Source organism: Caenorhabditis remanei, chromosome I, assembly GCF_010183535.1.
Source record: "Caenorhabditis remanei strain PX506 chromosome I, whole genome shotgun sequence".
In the NCBI taxonomy this organism is placed as follows: Eukaryota; Metazoa; Nematoda; class Chromadorea; order Rhabditida; family Rhabditidae; genus Caenorhabditis; species Caenorhabditis remanei.
The window spans coordinates 15,843,572-15,868,910 of NC_071328.1; the positions used below are offsets into that span (position 1 = coordinate 15,843,572).

The 25,339-nt window shown below is 38.6% G+C and overlaps 3 protein-coding genes across 3 annotated transcripts; all 3 read right to left on the reverse strand.

Annotated features, from left to right (window-relative positions):
- Positions 1-2,517: 2,517 nt before the first annotated feature.
- GCK72_003368 (uncharacterized protein) lies at positions 2,518-7,012 on the reverse strand (the record flags this gene model as incomplete). Its single annotated transcript, XM_053724009.1, has 5 exons — positions 2,518-2,601; positions 2,653-2,792; positions 6,067-6,259; positions 6,306-6,416; positions 6,959-7,012. The coding sequence occupies 5 exons, from the start codon at positions 7,010-7,012 to the stop codon at positions 2,518-2,520; spliced, it is 582 nt and encodes a 193-aa protein (XP_053592654.1).
- A 4,194-nt stretch (positions 7,013-11,206) lies between these two features.
- On the reverse strand, positions 11,207-11,827 carry GCK72_003369 (uncharacterized protein; the record flags this gene model as incomplete). Its single annotated transcript, XM_053724010.1, has 3 exons — positions 11,207-11,418; positions 11,469-11,628; positions 11,675-11,827. The coding sequence occupies 3 exons, from the start codon at positions 11,825-11,827 to the stop codon at positions 11,207-11,209; spliced, it is 525 nt and encodes a 174-aa protein (XP_053592655.1).
- A 7,639-nt stretch (positions 11,828-19,466) lies between these two features.
- GCK72_003370 (uncharacterized protein) lies at positions 19,467-22,268 on the reverse strand (the record flags this gene model as incomplete). The annotated part of the gene is made up of 4 exons (XM_053724011.1): positions 19,467-19,502; positions 19,553-19,647; positions 21,681-21,749; positions 22,178-22,268. The coding sequence occupies 4 exons, from the start codon at positions 22,266-22,268 to the stop codon at positions 19,467-19,469; spliced, it is 291 nt and encodes a 96-aa protein (XP_053592656.1).
- Positions 22,269-25,339: the final 3,071 nt, after the last annotated feature.

Genomic DNA, 25,339 nt, shown 5'->3' on the forward strand with positions numbered 1-25,339 from the left:
TTTTTTGTATTTTTTTGGTCTTTTTTTTTGTGTGAAAAACGCGCTCTATTGAGAATTTCGTCAGTAGAGCGCGCTTTAATTGAATATTGCGGGATTATTAATGGGAATAGTGTAAATTGAATATTTTTGAATTTATGTTTTTCTTGTAGATCAAAACTAGAGCTACATTTTTGTAGTTGACAGTTTTTTGGTAGCTCCGCCCATTTTTGAGATATGCGCCTTTAAAGTTGAAAATTGCCAAAGTTAGTAAAATTTTTCACGCCAAAATGTGATTTTTCAGCAAAAATTCCATTTATGACGTTAAAAATCATACAAAACCTTGTTTTCCATGCCAGAAAACCGATTTTTAGCCAAATTTGAGATTGGCCGAGAAGTTGTTGGTCAAGGTGGACGACTATGAGAATGGCTACCAGGGTTCGATCCCGCTTGGGGTCAAATTTTTATCAATTTTTGGTTTTTTTGTTTTTGGTTCATTTTATCTTGTAAATCAAGAAAGGGGCTACATTTTTGTAGTTGACAAGTTTTTGGTTGCCCCGCCCACTTTTGAGGTATGCGCCTTTAAAGGTGATTACATATTGGTCAGTGTAAAACTGATGCAGTGTCTGAAAACATGGAAACAGAAAACAGATATGTGCTAATCCAACAAATTTATTAAATCAATAATTTTCGGTCCATTCGACGGAACAGTAGTGGCTCTCGATGTTTCATACGCTCCAATCCGTAGCTCCCATCGGTTTCCTCACAGCATACACACCACCGTAATAAAGGTTAACACCGATGTTAGCACCATTTATCATCTGGAGTTTCAGCATGTCAGTGTAGTGGTACATGGGAATGTTACATTTCGTCATTACTAAGACCGTCATGAAGTGGTTACCACTAACTTGAACAACCTGAGTTGAAAGCTCCCGCTTTTTCCCTGAAAATCATTCAATAAACATTGATTTACCGGCTCGGAGCCGAAAATTCACTTAAAACTCAATTTTTGGGCGGAAAAATAGTCCAAAATGTAGATCTCGGCGTGTTTTTATGTCCAATATGGGCCGGGGGGCTAGCAGAGTTGCATGGAAGTGAAAATTTCTTATCCGGAAGGGCCCATAATCGGCCCATAATCCAAGGAGTAAATCGAAAAAGAGGACCTATGATCATGGGGCCCATCCTTGAGATTATCATAGGGTACATCGGATCAGAGTTTTCATAAAATTTCAGAAATCTCAGACATTTCATCAACATTTGAGAAAAGCTTTACAGACTGATCTCAAGGAACATATTGCTGATCTTTTCTTAATGTTCCTTGAACTCCGCCTGTGACGCTTTTTTTCAAAAAAATGAATAGAACTCTAAGACTTTCGAAATTTTATGAAAATTCTGACTCGATGTACCCCATGATCATAGCTCCTCTATGAACACAATGTATCCTTGGATTATGGGCCAACCGGAAGTCGGAAGGCGGAACGGAAAAAAAGCCCGGTAGTCGGAAAACTCTGATGGTTATATGCCGCGTGCCGTTAAAAAGTGGCGAAAACGAAAAAATTGCCAAAAGAGCCTTCGATAATTTTTCAAGCTGGGGCGTCTTAGACGCGCTTTCCTATTGCCGTATTTTTCAGCTAAAATTCGGTCTCAAATCGTCACCTTTAGGCTAGTTTTATTAAAATTCAAAGGTTTTTAGTAGAAAAAGAAATAAAGAAAAACTCACAATCAATTCCAGTCGATTTGACATCTAAGCAACGAATAAATACAAAAGTTTAGCTGAAAAAAACATATTTTGCAAGAATTGATTTTTTTCAAAACTCACAATTCAAAAATAATCAAGTATATAATATAATTGTAGTCGACCGAACCATTCAGTAGGTAGTCTTGGCTTAATAACCCTGAAAAATTATATGAAATGAACCAGACATTTCGAAACCGAGACGTTTTACAACAAAACGCAAAAAATCGTTGAAAAATGAGGAATTTCCTAGTTTCAAAACGTCCGGGAACCGAAACTAGTAAAATTAGTATAGTAAAAATGAACGATATAAAAACGAGAAGAAGAAGACGAAAAATGGGTCAACAAACTGTCTGCGTCTCTCTTCGCAATTCCTCTCTCTTTGTTCTCTGCCTCTCTGCGTCTCCACTTTTCCCCACACTCTATATCTTAAGACCCCCCATTCCCTCCCTTTACTTCAAATAGTGGCCAACTGCTCTCCTTTTAATCGACATACATACAAACGCAACGGGAGGGAACATGTGGCCTTGGGGAACCGGCAGCGGAGACGCCTTCTCTGGTCTGGGGCGCCTTGGACGCGTTATTTTGATAAACGGCTAAATGATTTTTGGATGATCTTGCAGTACTAAACTAGAGCTACATTTTTGTAGTTGACAGTTTTCCTGTAACTCCGCCCACTTTCGAGATATGCATCTTTAAAGATGACAATATATGATTTTGTCAGAGTAAAATTGATGCAGTGTCTGAAAACATGGAAACAGAAAACAAATATGTGCTAATCCAACAAATTTATTAAAACAATAATTTCAGTTCGAGTCGACTTCTGATAGTCTTACCTGAGCTTCACGAGTTTTCTCACTCAAGTTGTCTACAGTCTCTTTGAGACGATCCTAAAACAAAAAAAGTCAAAAAACTTCTTTGCTACTTCAAAACGTTCTTACCACTGTCTCTTTTGGTATTCCGTATTTTTCATTGAGCAGAAACTTACAGAGAAGAACACCAAAACTAGAAGAAAGACGACTTTCATTTTTGTGAATGTACTGGTGACCTCCTGCTGAGTTGTTCCATTGAAATCCATCCACTGGAACATCATAATTTTTGACGTTTGACTCCTATTGAATCAATTTTAATTTTGAAAAAAATCTATACGGAATTCTAACGTTTATGTTTTCAATTTTTTTTAAAGTTTGAATCCTAAGACGCCCTAGTTCGTCAATATTTCAATTTATTTTATCAGAAAACGCGTCGAAGGCACGCCAGACTTCTATTTGTATGAAAATAGGGTTCCGGCGCGCCTTTGACGCGTTTAAGAGTCAGAATTTGACTTGTTAAAAATTCTGGGGTGCCTTGGACGCGTTTTAAAAAAAGAATTTGACCGTTTGAGTCGACTTTAAGCCAATTTTCATGCAGTTTAATAATTTTTTTGAAAAATGAAAAACTCACAATCAATTTCATAGCAACCCGTGTCGATTCGAGAGCCAAGCATCAATTGATAAATACAAAAATTTGCTGAAAAAACTATTTTGCTGAAAATCGATTTTTCCAAAAAAAACTCACAATTCAATAAAAATCAGGAATATAATAAAGTTATCGATCAAACCATTCAGTAGGTAGTCTTGGTTTAATTACCCTAAAAAATTATCATTCTTATATATAAAAGACAATTGGGCGTTGTCTGTTTGTCTGAGGCGATGTCCGCAGCGGTTTTGGAAAGAGAAGAGAAACTGAGCCAGCGGGCAAAACCGAACTGGCGTACTTTGGACAACGACCGCCGCTTTAGACCACTCGGCCATGCGGGCACATTCAAAAGTTAATGGCCACGCGAATGAAGAGAGACCAGCCGGCTCAACCGCCGAAGGCGGGGGAGACAGGCTGGTATGAAATAAACCGGGACGCTTCGAAATCAAGACTATAATCGCTGAAAGATATCCATGAAAAATTTAGAAAGAAAAATGCAAGTTTTAGTACAACAATCTTTTATTAATAATGAAAATGAATGAAATTATTTGAAAGATGAAGTTTCAACCCAAAAATCCAAATGGCATGGCGATGCAGCATATACATGGCACTTTCATTCAGCTACACAATTCTCCATTTGCCTCTCTTTCCCACCATTGTTGTCTCTGAACCAATTTTGAAAGTCTCCAACTGTGTTCTCATTCAATCCAAAATCTCTCGCTATATCTATCGCAGGTTTTTAGTGGATTTTCCAAAAAATTAGCGGCTAGTCACGGAGTAACCTCTGAAATTATGTTTTATTCTCGTCTATCCTATTCAAGATGTCTTACTTTGAATCACTTTCCACATCCTCTCGGTGAAGATTGCCAACTCAATAGCATTTGAGATGGTTTCCAGGCACTTTCTCTGGCTTATTCAGATTCATCAGAAGCATATCGACCCTACAAATGATACAAAATAGGAGAAAATCGAATAAATCATAAAAAATACCGAAAATGCCTTTAAAATGCGAAAATTAGTGATTTTTCAAACTTTCTTGCAGAAAACAAATCTGAAATTTTTGGTTTATGTCTGAAAGCGATTTTAATTCCAAAAAAAATGAGTAAAAATATAATTGAAATGTTGAAAAAAGTAGAAAAACCTGGAAAATAATTAAAAATTTCATTTTTTTTGCCTTTTTTACCAAATTTTTGAAATTTTTCGAGTTTTTCAGCTCAAAAAACATAATTTTTCTCCTAAAATTCAAATTTTGAATTTATTTTATCAGAAAACGCGTCAAAGGTACGAAATTATTTAATTACTTATTTCGTTAATTACTTATTCCGTTAATTACTTTAAAAAATGAATATTTTCGAAACTACACTATATCTGTCTAATCGTTTCGAGACCCAAGTTTCAGAGTATACGGTATCTCTGAAAAAATGCGTCGCGCGCGGCGTCCGCGTCTTCCGCGTAATTGATATCTTCAAAATCTATTTTCAAATTTCTGTACTTTTTCAAATTTCATCTTTCTTCTAAAATGTTCTAAGACGTGTTCGTGTGTTTACTGAGAAATGACTAATCGAAAACGTCTGTGTCTCGTACTCCCTCTACTAAAAGACCTTTCTTGACTTTTTCGCCATTTCTACCTTCTTTCTTGAAAGCGTCTGGTTGTTCACAACGAGAGGTACGTTAAAACAATTTTTCAACTAGGAAAATCTTTTCCTTTTCAGTGTTTCTAACCAAACACCAAAGAAAAAAGCTCGACATCCATCAAAACAAATGAAAACAAGCAATGATATCCGAGGAGGAATTTGGCTCTGGGTAAGTACTTAGTTTTTAAGGTTATCAGTTTATATTGTTGTATTTTTCCAGCTCCAGAATCCGGATCAAGAAGAGGTCTTGGCATATGTAGGATCGACCAACAGACTTCAGAATCCCGCGCTCCGCTCCAGAAGTCAAGAGGAGGAAGAAGATGTCGCCAACGAGGAGGTCGATCTTGCCATTGGACGACTGGGAATTCAAAAGAACCGGAAGAAGAAGATGAAAAGAATGTGCCGCACTCCTCAGCAGTCAAGCCTCGAGGTGAGTACTTAAATTTCAAAATATACTTCAATCTTAATATTTTCGTTTTTTCCAGCGTGATCACCCGGAAGAAGAAGTCGACCGTCATCTTCACGAGGCGAATTGGTGAGTAAAATCTCATACTAAATTCTTGTTTTAAAAAAAAACTTTTCAGTGGAGGGATTATACGCCGGACACACGGGAAGAACGAGATCGTCCGTCAGACTTCAGAATCCCGCGCTCCGCCCACGTGACCCACTCGATTTGGACTATTATTTTATTATACCTTTTTCTTTTTAATCCTGATTTAAAAAATTTATATATTTTGAACAAATAATAAAATATCATTTATTCACTTTTTCGTGTTGGAAAAATAAAAATAGAAACATGTATATAGTTTTCTCAAAATTGAAAGTTTAATTTTAATAATTAACTAAAATACTAAAAACGGGTAATAGAGGAGTTAAGGAGAGTTTCGAATTTAGATGGAGGAAGGAATTGGGGGACATTAGCAGTGATAGCATTCCAAATTGGAATGTAGGATGCAAAAAAATCGGGGATAGAGGGATGGCAACAAATTAAGGTCATGGGACGTCGAAGTGATTGAGAGATTTTGACATGAAATTTAAGGTTGGGGAATTAAGTGGCACCGCTAATAAAGCTATAAAGCAGAAGGAGTTGGGCTTTGAGACGGCGGTGACGGAGGGAGACTAAGTTAAGGATTTCGAGCCGGTGGGGGTAGGAAGAATATGAAATATTACAGCGTTGAAGGACTTTACGAGAATAAAGACGGAGGGGTTTTTCAAGAGAGTGAGAAAGGATACTAGAGACAGGAGGGGAATATACAGTGCAACAGCAATAATACGTAATACGACTTGTCTGAGCGTTCACAAAGAATACTGGCTGGGAGGATGTTTCGTGACTATAGACAAGAGTAATATATGGAAGAAGTGTCAACTCTTCGACTTTTCCCTTATCGATATCACGGAGGAGCTGTCCTTTTTTTTCTCTGCTCTTCAGTTCCCCAAGAGAGATTTCTTGTTCGGTCTGAAAATCAAACATTCATCTCAAATTTTCAGCACCACGATCAAACCTGCTGAAAATTGGGTGCTTGAAGGTGGTACACCTTCTTTCCACTTGCAGAGTCAGCACATGTGTTTCCAGCATTGCGATGCTTTCTGGATGTTGGTGTTTCGGAAGGACCCTGAAACCAGAATAAGTCAAATGAAACCATACTTTCTATATATGACATATAGAAATACTTTCTGCTCATCCCGTTTAATCCCGGCCACTCAGAGTTGTTGGAATTTTTTCCGGTTGAAACACTGAGAACAAACTGACACAGGAATTTTCAAAAAGCTGCAGATTGAACCAAAAAAACTTCACTGCAATTATCACAAGTTTAATATTATTACCCGGTCTCCCAGACTCCAAAAAAGGACTGCAAGTAAGTTTTCAATCTACCCTCTTCTGATCTATGAAACTCAAAATAATTCTAACACTGGAGACACCCCAGCCCATGTTAGTTCACCAGAAAACGCGTCACAGGCACTATCTGACTACCCCAATTCTTGATAAAAATTGGAGTCCGGCGTACCTTTGGCGTCTTGGAGACAGAATTCGAATCTATCCGGCAAATTCTGGGGCGCCTTGGACGCGTTTTTAGGTGTTTACATCGATTTTTGCGGAAATTAAGATATTTTTGTCGAAATTCAAAGGTTTCAAATTGAAAAAGGAGAAACTCACACTTCTGGATCTTGAAGACAGAGATCGCACTGCTTCTGGGCCTTCTTGAATCATGACACCAATCGATAAACACAAAAATTAGCTGAAAAAAAAAACAATTATTTGCTGAAAATCTATTTTTTTAAACTCACAATTCACAAAAAATCACATATAAATACATAGTTGTCGACCATCAATCCGGTAGTTGGTCTCAGTTGGTTTAGTTACTCTGCAAAATTATTAAATTAATAGGAGAAAATTATTAGGTATTGAGTTTAAACGAAAAATAAGAAAAAAAGTCAAAAAATGGAAATCGTCCTCTCAGAAGGGGGGAGGGCGGATACATGAGAGGGACTATTATTTGAATTGGTCTATTTCCCACTATTCAATGGAGCGCACTTGCTGTGTACACACACACACCAACGGGAGTGAACATATGTTCTTGAGGTAGCGGCAGCAGGCTGGGGTGCCTTGGACGCCGTTTTTTGATCAACGAGGCGTCTTGGCTGATTAATGGGGATAGTGTAAATTGATCATTTTCGAATTTATGTGCATTTTGTAAATCAAAACTAGAACTACATTTTTGTAGTTGACAGTCTTTTGGTAGCTCCGCCCTCTTTTGGTAGCTCTTTTCTTTTGAGATACGCGCCTTTAAAGTTGACTACATATTGGTCAGTGTAAATTGATAGTCGCAGAGATGCCTGGCAAGGAAAGTCTTTGGAGACGCCACTTTCAAACGACCTATCAATTTGGTTATAGGTATTTTCAACCACGACACAGTCTCCCCCGCTTCCGGTAAAGCAAGGTGCGGTGTTGCACGTTTCGCGTGTTTTTGTTTGCGCACTTGCCGATTTTTGTTGACGCATTTCGCAATTTCGGCGCGAATTCAAATTTTAGACCCCATTTTTTGGCTTGAAATGCAGTTTTTTGGGAATTTAAAGTTTCTGTGACAATTTTTCCAAAAACAATTCCCGAACTTTTTAAGGTAGTGTTTTTCGAGTCTATTAAGCACAAAAAGTTGAATTTTTATTCAGCGTAGGAGGAGTTCTATACTTTTAAAGTTTCATGAATTTCACTGTGAAAACGGCCGTATCTTTTTATTTACTCCACCAAAATTAAAGTTTTTACACTTTTTGAACGTCTTTCAGTCTGAGGAATGTCTTTCTAACAAAAACAATCCGTGAAATGTAACAGAACAAAAGATCGAAAAAGGCTAAAATTTTCGAAAAATCGTCCGAATTTGCGCCAGCTACTTGATTGACGCGTCTTTTTCTGGCATTGCTTGGCGTATTGGAAGCTTGGGAGCCTGTGCACGAGGAGACCGTTTCTGCAGTCAAAACCTGCTAAATGTCCCTGCGAACCGAGTTATGAGCCTTCAAACTTTTTATATGGTTAAGCCTGTTCACACGGAATTTCAAGTCGGTCGCATGTACGCCACCTCGCGGTTCCACCTGTGTTCCCCAGTTAACCTGCGCTTGTACATATGAAAAGTTTGAAAGCTCATAACTCGGCTCGCAGAGACATTTAGCCGGTTTTGACTGCAGAAATGGACTCCTCGTAGTCGAAAATATCTAAAACCTAATTTATAGGTCGTTTTAAAAAGACGTCTCCAAAGAATTCCCTTGTGAAAGCATGTATTGTAAAAGTGTACTGCCTTGTAGTGGGTATATATTTATGTATTCAAAATAAATGGAGATGTAACACGCAACAGTGGCTGTTTATTTGAGCGTCGTTTGATGTTTCTCCGTGAAGAAGAACTTGTTGGAAAATCCTCATTGCTTGGTTCGTCAAAACATCCTTTTTGTTCACGAATATCCTTCTTCCAATTTTTGCATTGGTGACGATACAAAAGAGCCATTTGAAACATTCGAGTCCTGGTGTTTTCCTTCTTCTTAAATTTTGTTCCCTTCATGGCATTCATCGCATTGATTGCCGCCACGGTTTGGTATGTTTTCACGTTTTTCGCGATTCGGTTGGTTGCCTCATCATTTAGCCATGTTGGTCTCTTTACCTGGAAGAAAACGTTTTGTTTTGTTTTCACTGATTTTGGGTTAAAGTTTAGAGAATAACTCCCTTTTTAGCCGATTTTCAATTTTTTTTTTTGAATTCTAGGCAGTCTGAATTGACAGCACTACCCAGGCTAGGCTATAAATGCTTTAAAAACCCTAAAAAATTTTCAAAACCCCCTGAAAATTGGCGAAAACTGGTCAAAATTTCAGTAGAAACTGGCGTGATTTCAAAACGCGCTGAAGGCGCCCCAGACTAAAAATTATTTCATCAAAAAACGCGTCAAAGGCACTATCTGACTACTTCAATTCTTGATGGAAATTGAAGCCTGGCGTAGATTTGGCGCGTTTCAGAGACAGAATTTGACTTTTGGGAAAGGCTGGGGCGCCTTGGACGCGTTTATTAGTTAGGAGCGATTTCCAGCCGATTTTCTCAATTTTTAAAAATTTAGGACGTTCTAAACGCTTTTTTTTTGGTTTTAATATCAATTTGCACACAGTTTTCGGTACTTTTCAGCGAAGGCTGGGGCGCCTTGGGCGCATTCAACCAAATTTGGAGCAAAATGGGCGATTTTGTGGTGAAAAAATAAATTTTCTATAAATTTTGTCTGTCCGACGTTTTGAATTTAAAAAAACGAATTTAAAAACTCACAACAAATTCCAGCCGATTTGAGAACAAAACATGGATCAATAAATACAAAACGAGCTGAAAAAACAAAGATTTAGCTGAAAATCTATTTTTTTAAACTCACAATTCAATAAAAATCAGGAATATAATATAGTTGTCGACCAAACCATTCAGTAGGTAGTCGCTGGTTTAGTTACCCTGAAAAATTATATAAAATAAAACGGGACATTTCAAAACTGAGACATTTCACAACTAAACGCAAAAAAATCGGTGAAAAATGAAGCATTTTCTAGTTTCGAAACATCCCATTGAAGAAACGAAACAAAAAGTCGAAGAAGGCGAAATCAATACGCCGCCAGGCGTTCACCAAACTATATGCGTCTCTCTTAGCAACGCCCACATACACTTTTTTTTCCTGCTTCTCTGCGTCTCCACATCTCCCACAGCATTTTCTCATCCCCTCTTTGGTGCTCTCAACGCAACGGGAGGGAACATGTGGGCTCGAGCCGGGGGCGCCTTTGACGCGTTTTTGTGTAGTCTCACACGGCGGGGCTGCAGCAATGTGTGGCCTAGAAAAACTCGCATGAAATACTCAGTCGAAAAAGTTCTGTACACTTGATTGCGAGAACTGGTGTGTACAGTAACCCGAAAATGATATACAAATATTGTTAAAGGAGGACTGAAGTCATATTTTTTCATATTTCAGATTCTGATACTTCAGAAAATTCTGAACAACTTTCATCATTGGAGCACATGTTAAAAATTGCTCTAAACACCCTAAATTCACGTTTTCCCGACTCAAAATGAGCTTTCGTGGAAGAGTTTTCCCATGCGAATATTCGCTTCCGTGTAGTCCTCTCGGACAAAATTATTTCTGTTCATTTCTCGATTTTTTGTTTTCTTGCTTTTTTCAACAAAATTCCGTGTTTTTTTTCAATTTATATCGTAAAAAAAGAAGAAAAAACACGAAATTTTGTTGAAAAAAGCAAGAAAACGAGAAATCGAGAAATAAAAATAAATAATTTTGTCCGAGAGGACTACACGGGGGCAAAAATTCGCGTGTGAAAACTCTTCCACCTAGGCTCATTTTGAGCCGGGAAAACGTGAATTCAGGGCGTTTAGAGCGATTTTTAGCAAATGCTCGATACTTGAAGTCGTGAGTCCATTGTGAAAGGAAGAAAATAGCAAGGAATTATTTGCAGTAAGCGTCTGATTGCTGGCGCAGCAGTTCACCCGAACGCGCCACGATGCATTCCAAATATCAAAAATCCCAATTTTGAAGATCTGGTCGGCGTGGAGGCTAGAAACAACAATGCCAATGCGAACCCGGTGGGTATCGATTTTCTCTTGGCTGTGGCATAAAATGGGATATAGATTTTTGAATTTTAATTAAAACGTGTTGGTTTGTACGGCGATTAGATTTACGCAATGCGGGAATTTAGAAAGTGAACATTTTTTGGTGTAATTGTTGTGTAAGTCGAATCGCTTTACGATTGTTGTTGTCTTTCAGTTGTCTTTCAGATCGATTAAATAGTTGAATTGTTTGTTATCTTTTTTAGATTAATAAAGATAAAGTTAATAAAGATCAAATGGAGTCAAATGGAAATGAAAATTGCACAAAGGGGGAAGAAGAATTCAGAAGTTGCCGAAAAGAATATGTTTCGCTTGTAACTTGCGTGTGGCAATATGGCGGTAATGTATGGCTTCTTCATCGGGCAATATTTTCTTCTTGGCAATGTGCCTACGCTTCGCAGGAGGTTGGTCACTGACGTCGTCACTACCAGCCGATATGACTCGCGATCCAGCAGCGTTGAACTTAACGTCGCCACTCAAAATGGCATAACTTGCTGAAAAAAGAACTATTAGTTGTAGGAATGTTAACTAAGGAAAGAATTACGTGGCAAGCCGTTTCGTAATTGTGTCAATTCGTGGAAGTAACCGTTCTCATCTGTGGAAATGAGGCGGTGAGCTACGTTGTTGTCGTTAAGCTCGCCGGCAGCTGTCGTCTGACGACATCGGAAAGATCGGCTTCGGCAGCGGGTGGATAATTGAGAGACCTACAAGGAAGGAGGTTTGTGGGCGTTTTGAGGGTGGAAAACTTACAGAAGTCGCAAATCTGCTGTGCTGACACTCATTGACAGAGAATGTGCCGACTTGAAATAGTTCAGCGTACTGAATTTGCGCTTGACAAGTCTGTCCTGTACAGCAGTGCTTTGAGTGGAGCATGGTCAGTGATGATAGTAGTTTCGGCTCCATCAATATACGGTCTGAATTTTGATAGCCACTGCTGTCGAATCCCTAACAACATCTCAACGGTCCGCTTCAGCTGCGTGGGGATAGTTGTGTGATCTGAAATTGTAAATATGAGGAGAGAATTTCCAAGAAAAGATACTAACATCAATTTCCCCCCTCAAGTCAGCCGTCGTCACGTGCATGGATATGGAGTGGGTAGACTTGAAGTAGTTCAACATGGTAGTGCTGCCTGGGATGGAACATATCACTGTAAAGAAATCATATAGGTTTCGGCTTCAAATTTTAGCATCTCCCTAATTGTCAAAAAAACTTTTGCAATTTTCAAAAAACTGACTGAAAATCGACGAAAACTAGTCAATAATTCCGTAGAAACTAATTGATTCCAAAACGCGTCAAAGGCGCCCCAGCCTAAAGATACTTCACAAGAAAACGCGTCAAAGGCACGCCTGCCGACTTTTAGTATTGATAAAAACTAGAGTCGGGCGTACCTTTGACGCGTTTCAGAGACAGAATTTGATTCTTCGCTAAGTCCGAGGCGCCGTTGGCGCGTTTTAAAGTAAGGAGTAATTTCAAAGCGATTTTTCAAATAATTTTGACTGATTTCTAGCCGATTTTTACAATTTTTTCAAAACCTGGGGAGTCCTAAACGATTTTTTTGGTTTTAATATCGATTTTGAGGGAGTTTCAATACTTTTCTACTAGATCTTTCGAAAAATAGACTACTTTTGTCGAAATTCAAAGATTTTCAATAGAAAAAAGAATGAAAAAAGCTCACAATCAATTCCAGTCGAATTGAGATTTGAGGGCCGAAGCATCACTAATAAATGCAAAAAACTAGCTGAAAAAAACAACAATTTTGCTGAAAATTGACTTTTTTCTAATTACTTACAATTCACAAAAAATCATGTATATAAAATAGTTGTCGACCAAACCATTCAGTAGGTAGTCTTGGTTTAATAACCCCTGCAAAATTATATGAAATAAACCGGAGCATTTAGAAACGCTGAAAAATATCAATAAAGAAAAGTAAGCAATTTGGATTCAACCAAATAGTATTAGGAAAGAACAATGCAAGTTTTGATATTATCTTTTATTAGAATGTTGAAAATTTTCAGAAACTATTTTATATTTTCTTGCTCGGTCAGTTGTTGGCAATGCTCCTACGAAATCGGCATGAACTCTATCAGACGGTTGAGAAACGTCTCCGAATTCGTGGAGGAAAGCTCTCGTTCTGGTTTCCGTCGAGTCTTTTGAGTGTTGACAAGTTGGACGATATTCTGAACTTCCATTTCGAGTCCTGGCCATGTAGCGATTTCTTTCCTATCGTCTTGTCTCTTCCGAGATGAGCACCTTCTTCCTGTTTTAGACCATATTTAGTTCCCTTTTGTAGATAAACGACTGGGTATCCATTGTAGTTCTTGTAGATATCTCCGTCGTTAGTCTCTTACTGTTTCGAGTTCTTTGGCTGCATGATGCTCTTCTTTGATTGCTTTCAGATCGACCCATTGTGGGATTACTGCAGTATACCAATGGATGATAGTGCATCTGCAACCACATTCGCTTTTCCAAGGCGGTAGGTGACGTTATACTCTTGGAGAATGATCTGATATTTCGCGAGTCGACCTTGCAGGTCCGTTCTGTACAGCAGTGCTTTGAGTGGAGCATGATCAGTGATCATAGTGGTCTCAGCTCCATCAATATACGGTCTGAATTTTGATTGCCATTGCTTTTTTTCTAAAAAAGCGAAACTAGCTGAAAAAAGAAAACAGTATGGACGAGAAGTTGTGTGAGGGAGGAGATACCTGGGATACCGTTGCGCAGCATGGTGACTTCGTGGAAATAGCCGATTTTAATTCTCCAGCTGCCGTCCAAGCCGTAGCAACGTCAGGAAGATCTGCTTCAGCTGCGTGGGGGTAGTTGTGTGATCTGAAATAGTAAATACAAAGGTGAGAAGCTGGAAAATGATACTAACCATGAGTCTCTCAAGTCAGCCGTCGCCACATGGATACGGAGTGGGAAAACTTGTAGTAATTCAACATGGTAGTGTTGCCTGGGATGGAACATATCACTGTAAGGAAATCAAATACTTATACTTCAAGGTTTTCGTTTCAAATTTTAGTCTCCTAATTGCCAGAAAACTTCTGAAATTTTCCGAAAATGACTGAAAATCGCTGAAAACTTATCAAAAATCGTGCAGAAACGACGTGACTCAAAAACGCGTCAAAAGCACGCCAGACGACTTCAATTCTTGACAAAAATTGGAGACGGGCGTACCTTTGGCGCGTTTAAAAGACGGAATTTAATTTCAGGCAACGTCTGGGGCGCGTTGAACGCTTTTTTCATTGATTTTGAGAAAATTTCCGTCCTTTTTTGCTTAAATTCGGTCATTTCCAGGTGGAAATCAATAAATTCAAATTTTGAAATTCTACCCAAATTTCGCTCTAAATAGGCTATTTTTGTAGAAATTCAAAGAATTTATTATTGAAAATGAAAGAAAAAACTCACAATCACTTCCTCTAGTCGATTTTAGACCAAAGCTTCCATCAATAAATACAAAAATTATCTGAAAAACAATGATTTTTGCTGGAAATCGACTTTTTTAAACTCACAATTCAATAAAAATCAGGAATATAATATAGTTGTCGACCAAACCATTCAGTAGGTAGTCTTGGTTTAATTACCCTGCAAAATTATATGAAATAAAACGGGACGTTTTGAAACTGAGACGCTTCGTATCTATGAAAAAAAGTAATCAATTTGGATTCGACCAAATGGTATTCAGAAAGAAGAATGCAAGTTTTGGATACAAATATTATCTTTTATTAATAATGAAAACAAATTATAAATCGCATCAAGGATTTTCGTTATTTCTCCCTGTTCTCTTCAGGTTGGAATTCTCCTGTTCCCGTTTTCCATTGTGGTGAATTCTGAGGGACTCCGCGGGACAGTCATGAGCTTCGATTAGCATCTTGGCTGCCTCCTCCCAATATCTTGTCCTCGTCTAATCGGTTGTATTTCAGAAGCGCTCGTCCTGAAGTGGTATGAGTTCCACTGCTTCAATGTGACACCGATGAAAAAGAGCACGAGAGAATTCGTCTAGTCATTCCTTAATCTCGGACGATTTTCCATCTTGGATATTCTCTTGTCCAGGATTTTTGTCATTTCTCCCTGTTCTCTCCAGGTTGGAATTCTCCTTCCGTTACCGCCATCTCTCTCCTAGTTTCGGTGGTGAATTCGGAGGACTCCGACTGCAGTTTCGATAGTTGTCCTGTGTGTCAAAGTTCGGTCCCCTATGTTCTCTCCTTTTCCAAGTTTTCCGCCAACTTCAGGATTGAAGATTGCTGTTCGGAGTAGGGTATTGTCAGGTGGTGATTCCCTTGGAAGGTTTCCTTCACCGTTTTCTGGTGTCGGGGTTTCCTGGAATCCTTCTCTCCTACCCCGGTTCCGGTCTTATCTGATAAGCTGATTTGCGATAGGCGTAATTACTGTATCCGAAGGAGAAACCACCAGATGGTACTGTTGACGTCTGATATTTCCAAGTCCTGTAAGTGGTTTAGTTAGGGTCGTGGAGAAGAAAACAGATGCCGGCAAAATAGCTAAATTTCAGGTTTTTTTTTACTGAAAATCGGCGAAAACTGGTCCTACACTCTATAGAAACAACGTAAGCCCAAAAAGCGCCGACGGCGCCCCAGACCTACAAGTTTTAAAGTTATTTCACCAGAAAACGCGTCAATGGCACGACAGACGACTTCAATTTTTGATACGAATTGGATTCCGGCGTACCTTTGGCGCGTTTAGAAGACGGAATTTGATTTTTGGCGAAATCTGGGACGCCTTCAACGCTTTTTTTGATGTAGGCAGTTTGAATCGATTTTAAGCCGATTTTATTTTTGAGACTGGAACGCGTTTTTTTTTGTACTTTTCAACTTAACTTTGCAAATAATTGGCTATTTTTGTCGAAATTCGAAGATTTCCAATAGAAAAAGGATCGTTCGAAAACTCACAATTAATTCCAGTCGTCAGATTCCAATGCACTCTCGAGAGTGTAACATAACTTCATTTTACGGAGAAACGACTTCATCATATCACGGTTTTCTTGAGTCACTCAGTTTTGCATTTGTCAACGTTTTGACATCCAAGCATCCACCATTAAATATGAAAACTAGCTGAAAAAAAAACGATTTTGATGAAAATCGATTTTTTCTATAAAAAACTCACAATTCAATAAAAATCAGAAATATACTATAGTTGTCGACCAAACCATTCAGTAGGTAGTCTTGGTTAATTAACCCTGCAAAATTATATGAAATTAAAAAAATCTGAAAAGTTTAAGCGTTGGATATCAATAAAGAGAAGGTAATCAATTTGGATTCGACCAAATGGTATTTAGAAAAAGGAATGCAAGTTTTTACACAATTATCTTTTATTAATAATAAAAACGGAATTTTAAAAGTGGTTAGAAACTTGCGGCTGAAACATTTCTAGTTTTTAGCTCTCTACTGTGACTTCTAAGGGCTCCATCCAACTTCTATAATCCAGTAGACTTCAGCCAATTGAATTTCTCGAGTGGTTTGAGTTTTCGAGTCGTTTTTCCTGAGTTTAGCACACGTCCGTCACCAAAAATACTTGGTGCGGGAAAATGCTGGTAGTGTTATGGTGTCTTGTGATGTAGTACACCTCCGTCACTAAAATTTGATGCGGGAAACGCTCTTCAGCTCACGTCCATCACCAAGAAGACTTCGTTTACCAGCTGCAAAAAAGATGTGGATTACTTTCTGCAGGTTCAAAGAAAAAACTCTAACTATGACTTCAAAACGCGCCGAAGGCACGCCAGATCATCAAAATTTAACGTTTTTTTCACCAGGAAACGCGTCAAATGCACGCCAAACGACTTTCATCTTGGATTATAATAATTGGAGACGGGCGTACCATTGGCGCGTTTCAGAGCCAATACGAGTCGATTTTTAGCCGATTTTCGAGACTGGGGCGTCTTGGACGCTTTTTTCGATGAAGTTTCTGTACTTTTTTTAGCTCAAATTCGGCCATTTCCCGTTATTTAATGTTTGATTCAAACACCGGGAAACGCGTCCAAGGCACGCCAGTCGACTTCCATTTCTGATAAAAATTGGAGTCCGGCGTACCATTGGCGCGTTTAAGAGACAGAATTTGACTTTTGGAAGTCTGGGGCGCCTTGGACGCGTTTTTAGGTGTTTACCAGAGTTGTACGGAATGCGATTTTTCTGTTTCCGGAATCCGGAACCGGAATCGAATTTTCGAAATCCGGAATCCGGAATCCGGAACCGGAATGACGAAAAACCCCGGAATTTCGGAATTTCGGAATCCGGAATCCGGAATTTCCGGAATCCCGATTCCGGACAACTCTGGTGTTTACATCGATTTTTGCGCAAATTAAGCTATTTTTGTAGAAATTCAATGATTTTAAATAGAAAAAGAAGAAACTCACAATCAATTCCAGTCGATTTGAGATCAAAACATCAATCAAAAAACACAAAAGTTCAGCAATAAGAGTGACGAATTCCGTCGAGAAAACAATTGAACTTGTTCATTTTTTTTCTGAATGCATGGTGTTAGATTTGGAGAATTGACTTCATCATATCACGGTTGCCTTGAGTCACTTTTGTGTTTTGCAGCGAATTGATTTTGGCAGAAAGTCGATTATCTAAAACTCTCAAAATGACTGAAAATTAACGAAAACTGATCAAAAATTTTTGTAGAAATGGAGAGAGCGCTGAAGGCGCCCCAGACTAGAAATTATTTTACCAAAAACGCGTCAAAGGCACGCCAGACGACTTCCATTTTTGATGCAAATTGGAGTCTGGCGTACCTTTGGCGCATTTCATAGACAGAATTTGAGTTTTGGCGCAGGCTGGGGCGCCTTGGACGCATTTTTCGGTGTTACATCAATTCAAATTTTGCCCAAAATAGGCTATTTTTGTCGAAATTCAAAGATTTTAAAATAGAAAAAGGAAGAAAAAAGACTCACAATAAATTCCAGTCAATTGGAAGCCAAGCATCAATTGATAAATACAAAAATTTGCTGAAAAAAAACAAATTATTTTGCTGAAACTCAATGTTTGTAAAAAACTCACAATTCAATAAAAATCAGTAATATAATGTAGTTGTCGACCGAACCATTCAGTAGGTAGTCTTGGTTTAGTAACCCTGCAAAATTATATGAAATTAAAAAGAATCTGAAAAGTTTAAGCGTTGGATATTAATAAAGAAAAGGTAATCAATTTGGATTCGACCAAATAGTATTTAGAAACAAGAATGCAAGGTTTTACACAATTATCTTTTATTAAAAAAATTTTCTTTTATTATTGGCTTCTTGCTCATGTAGTTGGTGCCTCTGTCTGTGTCGAATAGTTTTGGTGCTCCAAATCCACTTAGCTTTCCTTATTGCACATTCATCCATTGTGGCCATCGTGATGTATAAACACTTCTCATTTGAATGAACCAAATTGAGCGGTCGATGAATTTGCGAAATATGTAGGAAACAGTCTTCTAGATGAACTTTTTGGTGCTCCGAATCGGCTGACTACTCTGTCTCCGTGAATACATTGCACATAGTCTCTACAGTTTGATCCATGACTGGCTCAGCGATTATGAATTTGCCTGAAAGCCAAGACAACAATGTATTTTTTCTTCTTCTTCTTGTTTTTTGAAGAAAGCGGCGTAGTCAACGTGGACTCTTTGGAACGGTGCCGTTGTGGTCCTGGAATATATCATTTTTTGAGTTAGTGAAATTTCACTTTTTCGATACTTCTCTCGGTCAAAGGCGCCCCAGATTTGTAAAATAGGCAGAGCCCTAAAAATTTTCAAAAAACTGACTGAAAATCGGCAAAAACTGCTCAAAAATTCTGAAGAAACGACGTAATTTCAAAACGCGTCAAAGGTGCCCCAGACTGAAGTTATTTCACCAGAAAACGCGTCAAAGACACGCCAGACGACTTTTATTTTTGATAAAAGTTGGAGTCCGGCGTACCTTTGGCGCGTTTAACAGGAATAATTTGACTTTCGGAAAAATTCTGGGGCGCCGTGGACGCGTTTTTTTTGGCATCGCCTGTTTCTGTTGATTTCAAACCGGCTTTAATGCAATTTTAGAGACTGGTGTGCCTCAGACGCGTCTTGCGGTATTGATTTTCAGTCAATTTTTGTACTTTTCAACTCAATTCTGCGACGATTTTAAGATAGAAAAAGAAAAAAAAGACTCACAATCAATTCCAGTCAATTGGAAACCAAACATCAATTGATAAGTACAAAATCTAGCTGAAAAAACAACTATTTTACTGAAAATTGATTTTTTTAAACTCACTATTCAATAAAAATCAGGAATATAATATAGTTGTCGACCAAACCATTCAGTAGGTAGTCTTGGTTTAATTACCCTGAAAAATTAGATGAAATTAAAAAGAATCTGGAAAGTTTAAGCGTTGGAAATCAATGAAGAAAAGGTAATCAATTTGGATATGACCAAATAGTATTTAGAAAGAAAGTTTTGAATACAACTATTATCTTTTATTAATAATGAGCACAACATCTTGGTCAGCAAACATTTCTGTCATCTCGAAAACTTTTACAAGGAGACATTTGAACGCATCCGTTATTTCCACGTCACATGTCACAACTCTTGGTTGATCTCGACAGTTTCTCCCACCTGAAAAGATATATTTGCATTTTGCAACATCTTCGGAAAGTTAGACTTACATATTTGAAGACTTGGCGGAAGAATATCATTGCTGGACCGACGTCTCTCGATTTGAAGAACAGATATCGAGGTTCTTGTTGTAATGAGAATGTTCCTGAAATTAATTAGTTTTCGAACAGAATATTGCATATTTGCAAACCGGCCGGCGCGTAACTCACGTCAATCTGAATATTATGAGCTCAAAAATATACGAAAATGTAGATCTCAGCGAGTTCTATGTCCTTGACCTACTACGGGCCGGATGGCTATTCATTAATGTGCCGCGGGCCGGGAAAAAGTGCCAAAAATTACGAAAATGACCAAAAAGTCATTCTAGCCCGGCCCGCGGCATATTAACAAATAGCCATCCGGCCCGTAGTAGGTCACGGACATAGTACTCGCTTTGATCTACATTTTGGTATAATTTTCAGCTCATAAAACTGAGTTTGGAGCAAGTTATGAGCCGGCCCGGTTTGCAAGTATAAAATTTGTCTGCCCAGAGCACGTTCCGTCTCTCTGGGTCTCTCATCTTCCTCCCTCTCGCATCTATATTGTGCGCCGGAGGAACCCCAGCCTGTTCTATATATGCATTCTAGCGTCGCAGGCATCCCAGACAGTTTCATTCTGGTGTCGTAGACATTTCACGGCATTTTTTGCGCCGAAGGCACGCCAACTCATGGATTCTTGCACCGCAGGCATTTTTAAAGGCGCATATCTCAAAAGTGGAAAAGTGGCAACTACAAAAATGTTGAGCTTGGCGTGACCACTACGGGTCGGATGGCTATTCGTCAATGTGGCCCGGGCCGGGAAAAAGTGTCAAAAATCGCGAAAATGGACAAAAATGTCTTGCTAGCCCGGCCCGCGACACATTAACGAATAGCCATCCGGCCCGTAGTAGGTCACGGGCATAGAACTCGTCGAGATCCGCATTTTGGTATATTTTTCAGCTCGTAATATTGAGTTTGGAGCAAGTTACATATGAGCCGGCCCGGTTTGCAATATGGAATATTAAGTATTTATTGGTAAGGGATTACAATCCCTTACCAATTTTCATCCTCTCTTGTGTCGAATGACTGCCAACTTTCTCATTTTCAGTAAGAATATGATAAACTCAAATGCAAACTCTTGTTGTGACGCATGAGCTAAAAATCAATTGATTATTTTTGGTTTCCAGTCATATTGAACTCACTACCTTCAAGTACAACTTTTTTGAATGTGGAGGCCAATCCTTTTAAATAAAACCGGTCTCTTTTTCACAAAACACAAGTTTATCTTATGGAGAATCGACTTCATCATATAACGGTTGCCATGAGTAACTTTTGCGTTTTTCAGTGATTTTTCTGTGGAAATTCAGAGATTTTAAGATAGAAAAAGGAAGAAAAAACACTCACAATCAATTCCAGTCAGTTGGAAACCAAACATCAATCAATAAATACGAAATCTAGCTGAAAAGAAACAACGATTTTGCTGAAAACCGATTTTTTCTTTTAAAAAACTCACAATTCAATAAAAATCAGGAATATAATATAGTTGTCGACCAAACCATTCAGTAGGTAGTCTTGGTTTTATTACCCTGCAAAATTATATTAAATTAAAAAGAATCTGAAAAATATGTTCCTATCAATGAAGAAAAGGTAATAAATTTGGATTCGACCAAATATTATTTAGAAAAAAGAATGCAAGTTTCTCTACACAATTATCGTTTATTGATAATGAATACAAAATAAATTATCTAATAGAGGAAATTTTCATTGACCCGGATTCTGATGAACCGGAGATGGTGTTGGCCCTGAAAATTAACATGACATGATAGAATTTAGTGAGATTAGGAGTGAAGTAGTGCAAACTTTCGATTCAAAAAAACATTCAAAAGAGCCATGAGAGCGCCGACGACGCCCCAGCACCGTCAAAATTTGAATTTATTTCCATCCACAGAAAACGCGTCAAAGACACACCAGACAAATTTCATTTCTGATAAAAATCGGAGTCAGGCAGAATTGGACTCTTGCCAAAGTCTGGGGCGCCTTGGACGCGTTTTTTGGGGTCAAAATCGATCTTGAAGCAGTTTACGAAATTTTCATCGACTTTTTCAATGTTGCCGTGTAGTCCTCTCGGACAAGATTTTCATTGAATTTCTCGTTTACTCACTTTTTTCCAACAAATTTACACGTCTCGCCCAGGAAGGAAGATTGTCTCCTTGTTTGTAGTCGCCGTCACCTGAAAATGGGAGGATAGGTGAATAAATAGCATACTTGTACACCGGGCCGAAACTGGCCGGCTCGTAACTCGCGTCAAACTCAATATTATGTGCTGAAAAATATACCAAAATGTAGATCTCGACGAGTTCTATGTCCGTGACCTACTACGGGCCGGATGTCTATTCGTTAATATGCCGCGGGCCGGGCTAGAATGGCTTTTTTGGTCATTTTCGCGTTTTTTTGCACTTTTTCCCGACCCGCGGTACAATAATAAATAGCCATCCGGCCCGTGGTAGGTCACAGACATAGAACTCGCTGACTATGAGATCTACATTTTGGTATATTTTTGAGCTCATAAAACTGAGTTTGAAGCGAGTTACGCGCCGGCCCGTGTCGGCCCGGTTTGCAAGTATGATGAATAGAAATAAGTTACCTTCGAAAACACACATTTAGTTTCTCCGATTGTTGAATCCAACGGGTTCAGTTTTGCGTGACGGAGTTTCTCTGAGGAACATTCCAGTAGCCCTAGTAGGATCATAAACGTTCACATCAGCGGCATTGGTTACAACCCGTAGTCTGGCGTTCATCATGTTCAGCTGCATTTTTGTTCTCACGTGGTCTTTGAACTTATTGAGAATGAGCGTTCCACAGAAGCAGTTCAGGTAGGAACGGCGATAGTGGAGCGCATCAATGCAGCCAAGTTTTCGGTTGAGCGAGCGGGGTTCACTTTCTGGAAAAACAGATGGTAATTGTGATTTAGCGTGTCACAATCATTCGAACGAGACCATTGCGACTTCGTGGGACCTTGGCCAACAACGGAACGCTCCTACAAATATGTTTTGGTCATGAGCTGTGTGTTCTCCAAATTCATTGTCGCCAAACCTCTGGAATACCAGACGGCAATGACAACGGTCCAAGCACTCAGCGACAGACTGTTTGCCAGATTTTGAGTCCCAAACAGGCTTGGTCGAGAAAAACTTTTCGGGAAAATCGAGAACGAAAAAAATTCCCGAAATTTTTTTCGGGAAATCGAGTACTCGAAATTTTCCTCGAGTTTTTTTTCGAGAAATCGAGTACTCGAAATTTTTCTCGAAATTTTTTTTCGGGAAAATCGAGAATTTTGTCAAACTGACTTCAAATGACTTAAAAACAACTATTTTTCGATAGAATTTATTTTTATTCATTAATGTATACTTGGTTTCACAGTTCGAGATTGGTACCCCATGAATTTAACGTTTTGCAGGAGAAACATCAGTTTCGAAAAACTTTCAGCACTCAATAGTTTTTTATTTTGGAGCACCGTAGGTGAAAATTGAGAAGCATTTTGTTCAAAAACAACAAAAAATCGGTTGAAACCCTGTAAAAATAAATGGAAAATTTCGAACTTTTGAATATTACTGTTACAAAAAATTCCCGGTCGGGAAAAATTCTCGAAAAAATTTTTGGGAAAATTCTCGTCGGGAAATTTTCCCGAAAAAAGTCGGGAAAACCGAGAAATCGAGTATCCCGATTTTCCCACCTCGACCAAGCCTGGTCCCAAAGATCGTCGTCACCGATCAAGAAGCTAACTTTATGTCCAAAGTGGTAGCCCACTTCCTACTTTCAAGAAACGTCACTCACCAAATCTCCACAGCATATCATCATTCATCCAATTGACAAGTTGAGAGAGCGAATCAAGTCATCGAGACCGCACTACGACCCTACAAGGATGTTGGGACATCTACTTGCAGAAGGTCGTCCACGCCTACAATAAGTCTGTCCATGCAATCACAGGGATTGCACCATTTCGGGTGGTGCACACATTCAGCCCTGGAACGCCAATGAAAAACTGTCTTCGAGATCAAACCACTAATCAATGTATCCAAAAACTAGCTGAAAAAATTTTTTTTGCTGAAAATTAATTTTTGTAAAAAACTCACAATTCAATAAAAATCAGGAATATAATATAGTTGTCGACCGAACCATTCAGTAGGTAGTCTTGGTTCAAAAACCCTGCGAAATTAATGAAATAAACCAGATGGAAGATATCAATGAAGAAAAGGTAATCAATTTGGGTTTAACCAAATAGTATTTAGAAAACAGAATGCAAGTTTTGGATACAACTATTATCTTTTATTAAATAATAAAAACATCTATTAACCGTTGCAACTTGCATGGATAGCGAATGGGCCGACTTGAAGTAGTTCAGCATACTGCATTTTCGCTCAACATCTGCAGTGCTTCCCGGGATTGAGCATATCACTGTAAGTAGTTCAAATATTTATACATTTCTCTAGAATTCGGTTTCGAATTTTAGTCTCCTAATTTTCAAAAAATGACTGAAAATCGGCGAAAACTGGTCAAAAATTATGTAGAAACGATGTGACCGTTAGGTTACTTCACCAGAAAACGCGGGCACGCCAGTGGACTTCAATTTTTGATAAAATTGGAGTCAAGCATACCTTTGGCACGATTCAGAGACAGAATTTGACTATTGGCAAAGGCTGGGGCGCCTTGGGTGTTAAAATCGATTGAAAATTTGATGTTTAGACGAACACTGAAAATGAAAGGATGCTGGTGTTATACATACCGTACCGGACAAAAAGGTATCAACTTTTGCTGTTTTCAGTGGAAAATGACCAACTTTGAGGGTGTGCCATAGTAATTCTCATTGTCCCACCCAAAAAAACTTTTAATGGATCATATAGATTGAACGTAGAGCTCCATTTTTGTAGTTGATTACTTTTTTGTACGGACGCTCCCTAAAAAGTTGTGGTCATTTTAAGACGACAGCTCAAAAATCGCACTAATTTGCACTGGTCGCTTTGAGGGAGAAATTACTTTGTCGATATGCAACTTGCTAGGGAGTGTTTTTACGAAAAAGTTGTCAACTACAAAAATGGAGTTTTACGTTCAATATATATGATCCATTAAAAGTTTTCTTGGTGTGACATTCAGAATTACTATGACACACTCTCAAAGTTGGTCATTTTCTACTGAAAACAGCCAAAGTTGATAGTTTTTTGTCCGGTACTGTAAATACTGCGTACCTCATGTGACTGCTCAAAGTGTGCACTTTCATGCTGGATCTTCGGCTGTCCTTTATATGGAATAACATACTGAATTCCCGCTCAACTTCTCGGTGGTATCGCGAGCATGTAACAGATGGCGCGTTTGAAGTCGAAGTTGTGAATACGGTACTCACTGGAGATTGGCGTTCAATGTGGTCATGGACATGCGGTATCTCCGAGCTGACTTGATGTGGAACACAACGCTGAATCTTCGTTCAACCTCTGCAGTGGAAGGAGAGACCAAAAGTCTGCGAGACCAACAGCGGCAAGAGTGAAGGCTCGTATCTCACAGCTTTTATGACTGAAAATTCAGAGGTTTTTGAGTATTTTTCAACAGAAAACGCGTCAAAGAGGCCCCAGGTTTGTAAAATTAGTTGAAAATACTAGAAAAGCTCTCAAAATTTGTTATAAAACCTCAGAAACCTGGAAAAAGGCGAAAACAGGCCAAAAATTCTGTAGAAATTATTGATTTTAAAACACATCAAAATTCTCAATTATTTCAAGTTGAAATATTTTAAAATCTCCAGAAAAGCGCATTCCAGCCTGTTTCTATCTAAAA